The sequence below is a fragment of the Staurois parvus genome, unplaced genomic scaffold, assembly GCF_062004578.1.
Source record: "Staurois parvus isolate SC_StPar_1 unplaced genomic scaffold, SC_StPar_1.0 ptg000086l, whole genome shotgun sequence".
Taxonomy (NCBI): domain Eukaryota; kingdom Metazoa; phylum Chordata; class Amphibia; order Anura; family Ranidae; genus Staurois; species Staurois parvus.
The window spans coordinates 7,473,964-7,486,083 of NW_028317882.1; the positions used below are offsets into that span (position 1 = coordinate 7,473,964).

General features: G+C 39.2%; 1 protein-coding gene across 3 annotated transcripts in view; it reads right to left on the minus strand.

Moving 5' to 3' along the window:
• Nucleotides 1-405: 405 nt before the first annotated feature.
• LOC149468500 (rho guanine nucleotide exchange factor 18-like) overlaps nt 406-12,120 on the minus strand; it is an 82,184-nt gene continuing 70,469 nt past the window's right edge. For all 3 annotated transcript variants that reach the window (XM_089670015.1, XM_089670014.1, XM_089670013.1), the window contains one exon: nt 406-5,168. In XM_089670015.1, coding sequence (XP_089526141.1) covers nt 5,005-5,168 — 164 coding nt within the window. In that variant the 3' untranslated portion in view covers nt 406-5,004. The remainder of the gene's footprint in view (nt 5,169-12,120) is intronic.

Consider the following 12,120-nt stretch of genomic DNA (forward strand, 5'->3'; position numbering starts at 1 on the left):
TTTTGCCTTTCTCTGTATCAGTTGTTGGTATAGCAATGTTTGTATGGGCATTTTCATTTTTTTTTATTGTATCCTACTGGTTGAACAAACTGGAGTGTCTTTTTTCAACTTGATTATGTCATTATCTTTTTAAGTTTAACTATGTAATTGAAAGATGTTTGAGAACAAAAGTATTTTTTATTAATTTTAATTCAATTCTATTTAGACACTGTAAAAAACTATTACTTCACATAAACAAAATATGTTTCTATAGATTTATTTTGGGATGCCAGTGTCTATTGTGATATTTATGCAGGTCTTCAAGCTTCAGAGGAAATAAGGCATTTAGATCATTTGTAACTATAGCTGATGAAACGTAAAATTTCAAAATATTTTCATTAGAGAAAAAAAAAAAGCAAAAACAAATTGTTATGCCACTTTTCTTTTTTAATTACTAACAATGCAGATTCATAAGAGGCAGGACATTATGAACGCTGTGAAATTCAGTTTATTCTTGCTTAATAAAACAAATTACACCCACTTTTAAACATACAGAATTATCTACCTGTGTCAGCATAGCTATATACTGCAGGGTAGTATTTGTTCATGAGACACACAACAGAAACATAGTTTGTGACACATTACATATGATACATTTCAGAAAAAATAGAATGCTATATTTACAAAACTATACATTCATTCACCACTGGGTTTGTTGTATTTTACTCCTAAATACATTTTATTTTAACCCGGAAACCAAGATAAGTTTAATTCCCAGCACCTATAATTTGCATCATAACCCATACATGCATTGTAAGGTAAGCTAGAGAGCCCAAATCAGATAAGTACTACAGCTCTGGACATTTGGAAGTAGTCAAATACATACACATATATATATATACATATATATATATATATATATATATAAAATGAAGTGCATTACGCAGTACTGAAAACCAAGGACTGGATTCATTTACTCAGTAATGAAGCACTGAACTGACATTTAAGAGGCTACTTCAATGAATGACAGTAAGGAAAGAATGCCATCAGTCTGTCTAATACAAGTACTTCATTTAGAAGCTGTCAAATTAAGATGCTTCTTGTTGTTCATTAAATGCTTCGCAACAATGAGAAAATGTGTTAAATGCCTTAAACGTCCTGTGTATATTACTCAGGCCCCTGCCCATGGTTTTATGGACTAGTAGCTCTTTTGTTGACTAAAAACTGATCATTTGTTGGGTCTTTTCCAAGTTACGAGTATTTCCAATTTGAGCAAGCAAAAACGTACACTGCCAGTTAAAAAAAAAAAAAAAAAAAAGTAAAGACGACAAATCTCAGAAATGTACACATTTGCAGTTTCACTACACTAAACAGATTTTGGATTCCACAATTTGTTAGCAATTACTTGCAAGATATCACTGCTCTGTGTGTTAGAATTATTACATAGTTCTTTAAGTATTTCTTAATAAACTTGCTGTCTCTTTCAAACTTGTACTGATAAAATACAGAGTGCATGGAAGAGTCTAAAACAGAACTATTGTTCAATACAACGAAGACTAATGAACAGTTTTTGTCAGCTATACATGCCTTAAGTGATAAAAAAGAAGTGTGTTTAAAATAGTTTCATGTGCAAATTCTTATCTTGCATCATACATCAACTTGTATACTAAAGAATGAGGACCAGCCTCCATCATCAAAAAAGACTTGAAACAAACATTGGTGCATGGGTATTTTTTTTTACACTTGCATTTATATGGCCAAATCACAAAGTGATGTTAAAATCATTAAAGATTAATGAACTAAAATACTTTCCAGCAGATTTTCTAGTTAAAGATGAGTGGTAATGGCTTAGGAATGTGTACTCTTGTGCTGCAGTGCCAGTTTTTTTTTTTTTTTTTTGTAATCTGTAAGGTTTTAGGGCATTTTGGAAGATTGACTAAATTATAAATCTGTCATGACAGAAATATGGCGGCCAACAATGTTGAAAACTAATTGTATGGCTGTGATGCTTCTGTTTCTCAGAGTCACTGACCCACAACAAGTCTCCGGTCAGAAAATCAAAATACAGATGCAAAACAGCCAAGTAACTAGCATTTTCATAAGGGAAGGTCAGCAACGGCAGTCTCTGTTTCTCTCATAACAGCGGTACTTTAAAGCTCCATGTACACTGGCTTACAGCAGAACTCCAGGCAAAAACGTCTTTACATGCCCTTGTTGTTGATTTCCTACTTTCACTGAATATATCATCTTCTGGTTCACTCAGTAGTTGCTCTGAAATAGCCTATTCACTTTCAAATCAAATGGTTAATTCTCTTTGGTCTCCTGTTTGTAAGACGGGTGGCTGCTATGCCTCCTATTCCCCCAGCCACTTGGTACATCCCTCCTGTAGTTCTTTCTCCAGGAAGCAGTGATGTATTTCAGCCCCACTTGCAGTGGTGGGCGGACCGAGACTCTCAAGACATATTCAACACGTATGGCCTAGTATACCCGCCCACATTCACTACAATTTCCTGTGGTTGATGGGAACTGTAGGTTCCTTTCATTGCAGACAGAGGAGAGGATATGATGTAATCCCTGTTGTTACACCTCCTCAATAATTACACTGAAATACTGAGGAGCTAAGTGACAGCTACACTTGCTACAAGTTAACACACTAGGTTTTCCCACAGCTGGCCATACACTATGCAATGTACAAGCTTTGCACTTTGCCCTCATGTGTGATCAATAACTATTCTACAGGCTAAACTGGCACTGCTTTCAGTGGCAGTGTAACAGTTTAATATATTAAAAGCATGAAAGAACACACAATTGGAGTTGGTCTTAATGCAGACTTCCAAAATGCATAAAATATTAATCAGCAAAATAAGTACTGACTTCCCCAAAATCCTCTTTCCCATCTTGAGAACTACAGTATAAATGTTTTGTCATTAAAGTTACTATCGCAAAAGGTTAAATTAATGTAATTTTAAACTTAAAACCAATAACCTGTGATAAACATTTCAACACAGATACAATCAAGGACTGAATTAGCCAGAGTGGCTTTAAATACTTCACAATTGCACTCTTTGCTAAAGTGCTTAAGCATCAATGGAGGAAAAGACAAATGTATAGATCAGGGACAATGCTACTATGGCACTATAAAAATTATTATGTTTGTAGAAATTAGGTAGGTTATAACTGTGGCTGTGCCTTACATATACAGTATACGGAAAAGGAGAGTGTTGGTGGTCAGAGATCTGTGAGCAATGACACAGTATTCTCTACAATGAAGCAAAAATAAAAATGGATGTGATTTATTAAATGGCAAAAAAATATAATGTATTTAAACAAGCCCAGAATGTTCACAAAAACCACTTGCATCATTTGGTCCAATGGCCATGTTACTTAAAAACTGATATTGCTGACTGAAACAAAACAATTAGGACTGTTTGTTAACAGCAGGCAAATCACTGTTGCCAAAACATCCTTATTTTTAGATAGTTCCTAATTCTATAGGTGAATAAAAATTTGGTTTATTACTGTCACACAGAGGCACGTCACAAGAAAGCAAAACATTCTACAAGGACGATTTCTTAAAGTTTGACTTCTTTAGACACTAAGGGGTTTACTTAGAATGCAAAAATCTGCATAGCTATTCGTCCAGCGAAACTGTATGTCCGTTCTGTGTAATTTCATGAGCATTCAATCATAAATTTTTGGGATTTTTTGCACAATGTATAAAGCCCTTGTGTGAATGTTGTTTTCTTTTCTGATCGAATGTTCTTAATGGAACCCCATGACTAAGCCCTAGCGATGAAACAAAACGCATTGGGGGTGTGGCCTGGTTGGAGCCTGGACTGAGGCTGTTTCACACTCTACACACAGGGTCTTGTAGTGATGTGTGGCTTATAGTACTTTTTCTTTCCCTTGCATTGACATTTGGATCTGAGACGAGCTCCATCCTCGCCTGTACTCCCAGCAGTTGAGTACGGAAGACAACCTGTTGGAGCCTCGAGCAGCACCTTCAAATCTAGTACTTTCTTTTCTGATTGAATGTTTGTAGAGTACTTTCTCTAAAGATTGAATGTACTTAAGGTATTTTCTCTCTCAGGCTGCATTCACGCCTCAACGTTTTGTAGCTTGAAGTTACTAAAAACCTTAAAAAAACTGTATACATCGATACAAATCAATTGTTCTTTATGGTGCCTGTTCAAACTGTTGGCATGCTCAGGTGTGAATGCAGCCTCAGGAGTGAATGTTCTTAAAATATGCAGCATCCAGTTCTGCTTATATGCTACAAAGAAAACCATACAACATGTATAATAGTTTACATATTGTATAATTACATTTGATTTGACAACACTGGAACAAACAGGATTAGCCAAATGTGTGGTACATTTGCACTGCAAAAGAACTGAAATTTAAAAAAAATAAATTTTGAACATTTTAAAAACATTAGCAAAGAAATTATTTACAACTGTTTTTGGGAATGCTTATACATTCACACAGTGTATTTTATACATAGATATAAACAGACCCCTTAATAGCAGACATGCTACTTATTGAATACTAAAGGAAGCAGGGACAGGCTGTCGGTAATACCAATTCTTTTTGGCCCTCAGGAAATGTTTATGAGACAAGACAACAAGTATAGGACATCACTTTAACCTAAATATTAAGCAGTCCTGTCCAGCAGGCCACGCTTCAGTTTGACAGACAGATGCACCATTAACCTTTGACTTCACTCCAATTGCACTTGGAACAGAGATGTCAGGTCGTAAGCCCACATGGTTAGCAGAACAAGAAAAAAAAAACAAAAAAATAAAAAACAAAAAAAAACTATATTGCATTTGGCAAATCTACTGGTGAATATCCCTTCATTATTCTTTGGACTGAATGCCACACCATTTTAAAACCTGTTACTTGTACAGACTCCATTTAATTAACCTATTTAAAACTTCATAAAAAAGGCCTTAGTGGTAAAAGCATTAATCCACAATATTTTAGTCTGTGCCATGAAAAGTGTATAAAAAGTCAGTGATGCATCTAGAAAAATATAACATCTTCTTTATTTGTATCTTCCTCGGTAGCTGGAGCAGGAGGTGGTGGAGGAGGAATAGAGGGTGTCAGTAGATGAGCACTGCTTTGCCGATGCAAGCTTGAATGATATGGTGGTGTCTCATTGATGGGATCTCCTTGTCCTGAAGGGTCTACATAGCAAAGAAAATGAGAAAACAGACTTTGATAGGAAAAATAAAATACTTACAACCTGTTTGCCTATAAACTACAGCTGACGTTTAAAAATAGAGCAATTAAAAGCACACATATGTCACAGTCGCCCGATCGCCACCCTCAACATGCGACAATCTCACGCCCGCAACCACCAATACGTCATGCCCGCGGTGCCAGACCCTAGACTCTCTCACCAAACTCGTGACCAAAGGACCGGCCAATCTAGAACCGCGGTGTAGCGTGCGTAACAATGCCACACTCAGCTGCACCCTGCACAACGATTGTCCAGCTAATGGAACGCAATCGACGCACCGGCAGCCTGAATGCGCTTGTTACTGGGTCGGGTTAATTACGCAACTAACCCTTCACTGCCACCACCCCTTTTTGTACAGAGAAAGGGGAAACTCTCTTTATCCAATATACACTGTAATGGTTGAAAAGTCGCCTGTCCAATACAGTCACCGCAGGCCGATTGGGCAGAGGATTAAACAAACACAGTAGCGTCTCTTCAAAAGACAGGAATTCGTAAATTGCAATTAAGCGCTTTAGAAACAGTGTAACACTTTCAGAAAGAAAGATTTATTACTAAAAGAGTCAAACAGGTGCAATAAAATATTTACAAAGGAAATGTAACTAAGATATATATTTATATATAAAAATAAAAAAGTACAGCAAAGAGATAACAGGGAGAAGTTAAAAGGTTAAGTTACTTGCCATGTTAAGGTAAGCAGATCCAAGTTGCAGAGCGAAGGGTCTTTGATCTCCTGCTGTTATGATGTTAAAATTGGGAGATATGTTTGGCTTAACTCAGGCCTACAGCCTGTGTTTTTTAAAGTCCCCCAACAAGGGGGGTGGGTCTGAGTAACTGGCCAATACACTGTTTAGGGAGGGGTCAGTCCGGCGAACTCTGAGTTAGAACCAACATCTGTCATAATCCATGATATGAAACATAGGGGAAAACCAGATCTGTTAAAAATGTTATCTTGTTTGTGCTTCTGGGGAATGCCTTGAACTCTTGAGAAGGTTCTGTCATTCTTCCCCGAGGTGTGAAATCACACAGGTCCCTTGGACAGAGAGTCTGCTGTCTCTATGGGGGGGGGCTTTGTAGCGCTGGGCCCCCTGCTGCTCTAGCCTGCCAGCAACTTTTAACACACATCTGTCCCTGTGCCTCTCAGGAAGGGAGGGGGTAGGGAATAAAGGATTGAGGAATACTTCTAATAAAAAAGGGGAACTCCGCGTCCAACTCTGATGAGCAAGTTTGCTACAACAGGGATCACTACTAACAACTTCAGTTTTTCACCTAGGTATATCTGAAAAGCATTAGGCCTCCTAACTCCCGTTGGTCAGTAATCTGGGGATCCTTTACAGTAATCTGTAATGCTACAGAAGCAATTTCAACATGCCCAGTAATGCTTCCCTTCACTTGCATACAGGAAAGCCTGGTAAACAAACTACATATAAAATAAGTTTCTCATCAATCAGATGGAAAACTGTCCTGAACATTTGAATCTAGTGACACAGCAAGTGAAGAGTGAGGAAGCAATGCAGCACAGGCTTCAGGACTTAGAAACCCAGCCACACAAATGTGGAACTCTGTGGTCAAAAGGATATAATCAACTCTGTAGGTAATACAGTAGCTAAAGTACAGGTTGTTTTTTTTATTGGCATGCTACATGTGCAGTAATAACTTTAAACAGAAGTTTTTGCCACAAAATTTCTATTCTTGAAGCCCATTATAGTAATTCTTAGACACTGGGTTATACTGCCACCTTCAGGAGGCTTGGACACTGAGCAAGGCACTGTGAGCAAGCAGTACAGAAGGCCAATAGGACAGGGTGAGATCTGTGTCCCTAAGTGGACTTCAAGAAAAAGTAAGTAAAAAATATTGCTTTCTTTACTGTCCATTAAGGGACACAGGAATGTAGCAATTCTTAGACATTGGGATGTTCAAAATCTGAGGGGTGTGGAAACGTTCAAATCTTGCTAAATGGAGTATGTGATAGAGTCAATGTCTAAAAAAAGGCTAGATAAAAAAGGTAAGCAAATATGGAACATAGGGATCAATCTTGAGTTCCAGAACAGGTAATTAGAACAGGTAATCACCACTAAAGGGAAACCTGAAAAACTGGTGACTTTCAGCGGACAATATGGAGGTGAACCAATCATGAGCTACAAGAAAACAGGTGGCACAACAATAATTACCTGAATAGCAGAATACAATTTTAAACCAACAGCTAAGTTGATCAGAGAAAAAGGTTTACTCGTGTAAAAGAAGAAACCTAGAATACCTAGCCCTGGACTGCACAAAAGAGGTAAGTGAAAACTAGAAGGCCAGCCAGATAATAGCTGAGGGCTAACATAGCACACCTTTAACCCTCGGCTTCAGGGAAAGTCTGGTAGGACAAAATGGGATTTTTGGCTTGCCAGTAAAATAAATGTCTTGGAGTACATTACAGGACACTGGAGAGCTAATTCTTAGAACACGGGGGTTATGCTCCACCTCCAGTTGATTGCCAGTTGAACACTGGCAAATAGCAAAGCCCTGCACACCCCACCCACACCCAGCATTGTTACAATTTTGTTAGCAAGCAATATCCTGTGATGTAATCGAAGAAAGGAATTTTACAAGTAAATAAAAAAATCCTGTTCTCTTAATTGTAAATCAAAAGATAAAGGAGAGTTAATGCTTAGACCATTGTCCTAAAACAATCTGATCTTTCTTTAAGGATAAGGCCATGTTCAGACATTCTTCTGATCAAGGCGATATCCACAAGTAAGGCAACCTTGCATGAAAGAGAGAGGAAGAAAAATTACCCAAATAGGTGGTCTCTGAAGGATGGCCACCACCAGTCAGAGGTCCTACAGACTTAACGGAGAGCTTACCAGCAGTTCAATGTGAGTGATGTCTTGTCCAAAGGCTCTAAATAAAGACTGGGAAGCTAAAAGTATTTGGAACAGCACCACCAAGGCAGAGTAGGCACCAAGCAAAGTGCTGTACTAAACCCTACGAGATGAGAGCTTTTAGGCCTTCTGCAAGATGGGAATAGTTGTCTTGAAAGACTCTGCCTCTCAGGACTTGGGCTTTGACAGCCAAGTCGTCAAAGCCAGAGACCGTGAAGCAGAATGGAACATGGAACCTTGTGAAAGGTTTGGATGGTCCAGTAGGACCCAAGTAGAGCTTGCTAGGAGTCTTGACCATCTTTCTTATAAAGCAGATAGGCTAGGTGTTTGAGAGGGGGAACACACAAATCAGGCTGAACTGATTCCATGGCGTGACTAGAACACAACCCTGAATACTCATGGATCCCTGGACATGAACCTGTCCAGTTTGTGGACACCAGTAAGTCTAAATCTGTCCTCCCTCACCAGAAACACAGAGTAAAACCCAGCCATTGGGGCCTTAAGAGGTCCGCTTGCCAATTTTCCACACCCGGGATGTGTACTATGCACAGGGCTAGAGCATGAAGTCAGAATGAGCTCAGCTTCTTGAAAAGCAGCTGGACTCCTGGTTCTGTCTTGATGATCTTGATGTATTTCCCAACAGGGCCTTGTCGGCTTGGATCCAAACAAGGAGTCCCTGGAGTGGGGAGAGAGGTTGGGGGGGGGGGGGGGTTCCAGTGCTAAAGCACAAGCGGATTTGCCCTGATCTCCACGACATTGATTGGCATCTAAGTTTCCTCTCAGGACCATGTCCCCTGAACGGACAGGAGATTCAGGCCTCTACCCTTGCCTAACAGGCAGAAGTCCATTCTCAGTACTTTCCACATCATTGGGGGAAAGGATTTCCTCTCCTCCAGCATCAGGTTAGAAAGTCACCATTGAAAGAATAAGTTTTTTTTTGTTCAAAATGCATGGGGTATTCCACGGAAACAGTCCATTTGTCCCCTGCTGTCAGGATTTTGAGATGCAACAGTCTTGAAAGAAACTGAGCATATGGTACTGCTTCAAAGGAGGCATTCATCAAACCTAGCACTCTAATGCAAAAGCATATAGAGGGAGTAGCTACTAGGTTGCTGTTCAGTCTTGGAAAACTCCAGAACCAATGTGGTGTTTGCACAAGCTCAGTCTGTTTTCCTGGCCATACTTGGGCAGTAGTAAAGGCTGGCAAGGCGCGTCTGTGCAGTGTCATGGTCGAGCTGCGCACCCAAAGCTGGTCATGCCTCAGCACTGGACTAGTGGTCTCTTACGAACCGGGCTGGGTGGCATGCACACATGAACACTGATACACCATAGCGTAAAAGGCAATGGTGTCTTCTAGCGGTTCCAACCAGATTGGCCACATGCAGCTCCCAGGGGGGTGCCCCTAAATTACCTTTACAGCCTGAAAGCAGGGAAAACACTAGGGATCTCCCACAATAGAGGCATTTACATATTAAAAAAATAAAAAGGATACGAAGAGAGGGATTTAAGATATCTGCCCCAGAAGTGTACAGAACAAATACAGTTGCATCCAGATACATGTAAAATCGTAACAAAGTCAGACAGCCTTTCTTGTATTTGTCTGAAGTGTTCATAGTATTTGGTATGGGTATAATAATTATAAAATGACTATGTACACACACTAGCGATTATATAAATGAAGAATGATTTGATGCTTTTGCATATGTAGAATTCAAATATGTTGATCTTGTCTGTTTTTGTAGATGTAACATAAGTTTCAAGCTGACTTGCAGTCCTGAGGAAAAACATGTAGACTTGTGCTTGAAGTCAAAGACTTGTGTATGGCATTATACTTTGTTGGGATATGAATTCATTTTTTTTAAAATAACTGTATTGGATTTTTGTAATAAAGAATTAGTTATAATTTTATATGCATCTGAATGCAACTCTGTTTATTCTGTACACTTCTGGGGCAGTCATCTTAAATCCTTCTCTCCTTGTCACTTTTTGGTTTGCTATGTTACATGGGTGGACAGCCCCAGAAGTGGATATTCAGGATATTGTGTGAATGAACCCTTGTTATTTAATTCAGACGGCATTTACATTTTGCACAGCAGAGTCAACAAATGACTCAAATTGTTCAATTCATCCTGGTCAGGTTTCCCAAAGAGGATGGGCTCTGCCAAAGATTTACAATTTAGAAGTAGGATATATCCACACAAAAGACTAACTAGTTCACAGTCGGAGGCTAAAAGAAAACACCTTTGCTTGAGTTCAAGGTTCATAAAATAAAGCATGTACTGTACCCTTATGGATAAGTAATCTCTTAGATATGCATGGGTATAATAGCACTCTCAGCAATCTAATTAAAGAAAGGGAAGACGACCATAAACTGGAAGAATAGAGTAGTGATTGTAAACCCCTTCAAAGGAAGGGTTGAGGGGATCTGTAGCACCTATATAAAAGGGTAGGCAGGAAGATACATATTAACACAAATTGATAGACAAGAACAGCAGGACCAGAAGGATGAGAAGACAACCGTCCAAAGCATAACCAAAAGGTGTGCCTGAGGCATGATAGCCATAGTAAAGCCTGCTTGGCCATTTATTTTAAGGTTCTGTGAATCATGAAATCGAGCCCTATAAAAAGGCAAAATTTGTCTAACTGGAGTTAGAAGTAGGAATGCATACACAAGCACTCGGAAAATTTGTCTGACAGAGGATCTATTACCCAGCAAGGCAGTTCCGCAAAGGCATCGGAACTATCCAACTGAGGGAAACTATGCTGCTTGGTAATAAATAACATCCTGTGTACTTACCTCACAGGAAGTAAAAGATAGATAGGAGTTGTTGAAGATAGGCATGAAGGAAAAAAACAAGGTACTTTTGCATGCATGAACCTCACTGCTTAAAGTGGAGAATATCAGATTCAGGAAGCTCGAAGCAATAGTTGAGTCTAAAAGGAAACAGTGTAGACTATGAAAGCAGACTCAACAGTGTTTTGGAGCAGATCAGTCACCCGTCAGCTACAGGAGTGCTGAAAGTAGAACAGCAAAACTTTATTTTTAGTTTTGGGTAGAGTGGAGAGGGATTAGAACCTCTGTCATTTCTATTGCAGTATGTGCCCCCCCCATCCCCCGTTATGGAAATACACACTCTCTATTTGTCCTGTTTACCATCATCATCAAAAGTGAACGTAAAGAGAATCCCAAATTTTGGCTTGTCCCCAGAAAAGTAATAAAAGGGAAATCTTCTAATGGAGACACTTGTTCTGGTGAGCTGGGGTCCCCAAGGGAATCCCTTCATTTGCAGGGATTTCCTCTAACTTCCCATTTGGCTATCGGGACAGGAAGTGAAGGGAAATCTCTGAAACGGGACACAAACGGCAAAAAAAAAAAGAATCCGACTGGTAGCTCTACTTGACGTTTTTTATGGTGATAAAGATCTTGCAGCCTACAAATGAAATAAAGTAGAGAAATTACAACTGACCAGCAGGGAGATCCCTTGAACTTGAGAAAACTGACTTTTAAAATGAACTAGTCTCAAGACATGTGGAGACTAGTCTCAAGGCAAGTGGAGATGCTTGTAAGGAAAATCCTCCCAGGACGAAAGAAAGGCATAATTTCCACTCTAACTAGATTCTGGTAAATAGCCACAAGTACTCAAATAGTTACAAGTAGATATACAGTGGGGATCGAAAGTTTGGGCACCCCAGCTAAAAATTTGTATTAATGTGCATAAAGAAGCCAAGGAAAGATGGAAAAATCTCCAAAAGGCATCAAATTACAGATTAGACATTCTTATAATATGTCAACAAAAGTTAGATTTTATATCCATCATTTACACTTTCAAAATAACAGAAAACAAAAAAATGGCGTCTGCAAAAGTTTGGGCACCCTGCAGAATTTATAGCATGCACTGCCCCCTTTGCAAAGCTGAGACCTGCCAGTGTCATGGATTGTTCTCAATCATCATCTTGGAAGACCAGGTGATGTCAATCTCAAAGGTTTTAAATGCCCAGACTCATCTGACCTTGCCCCAACAATCAAAC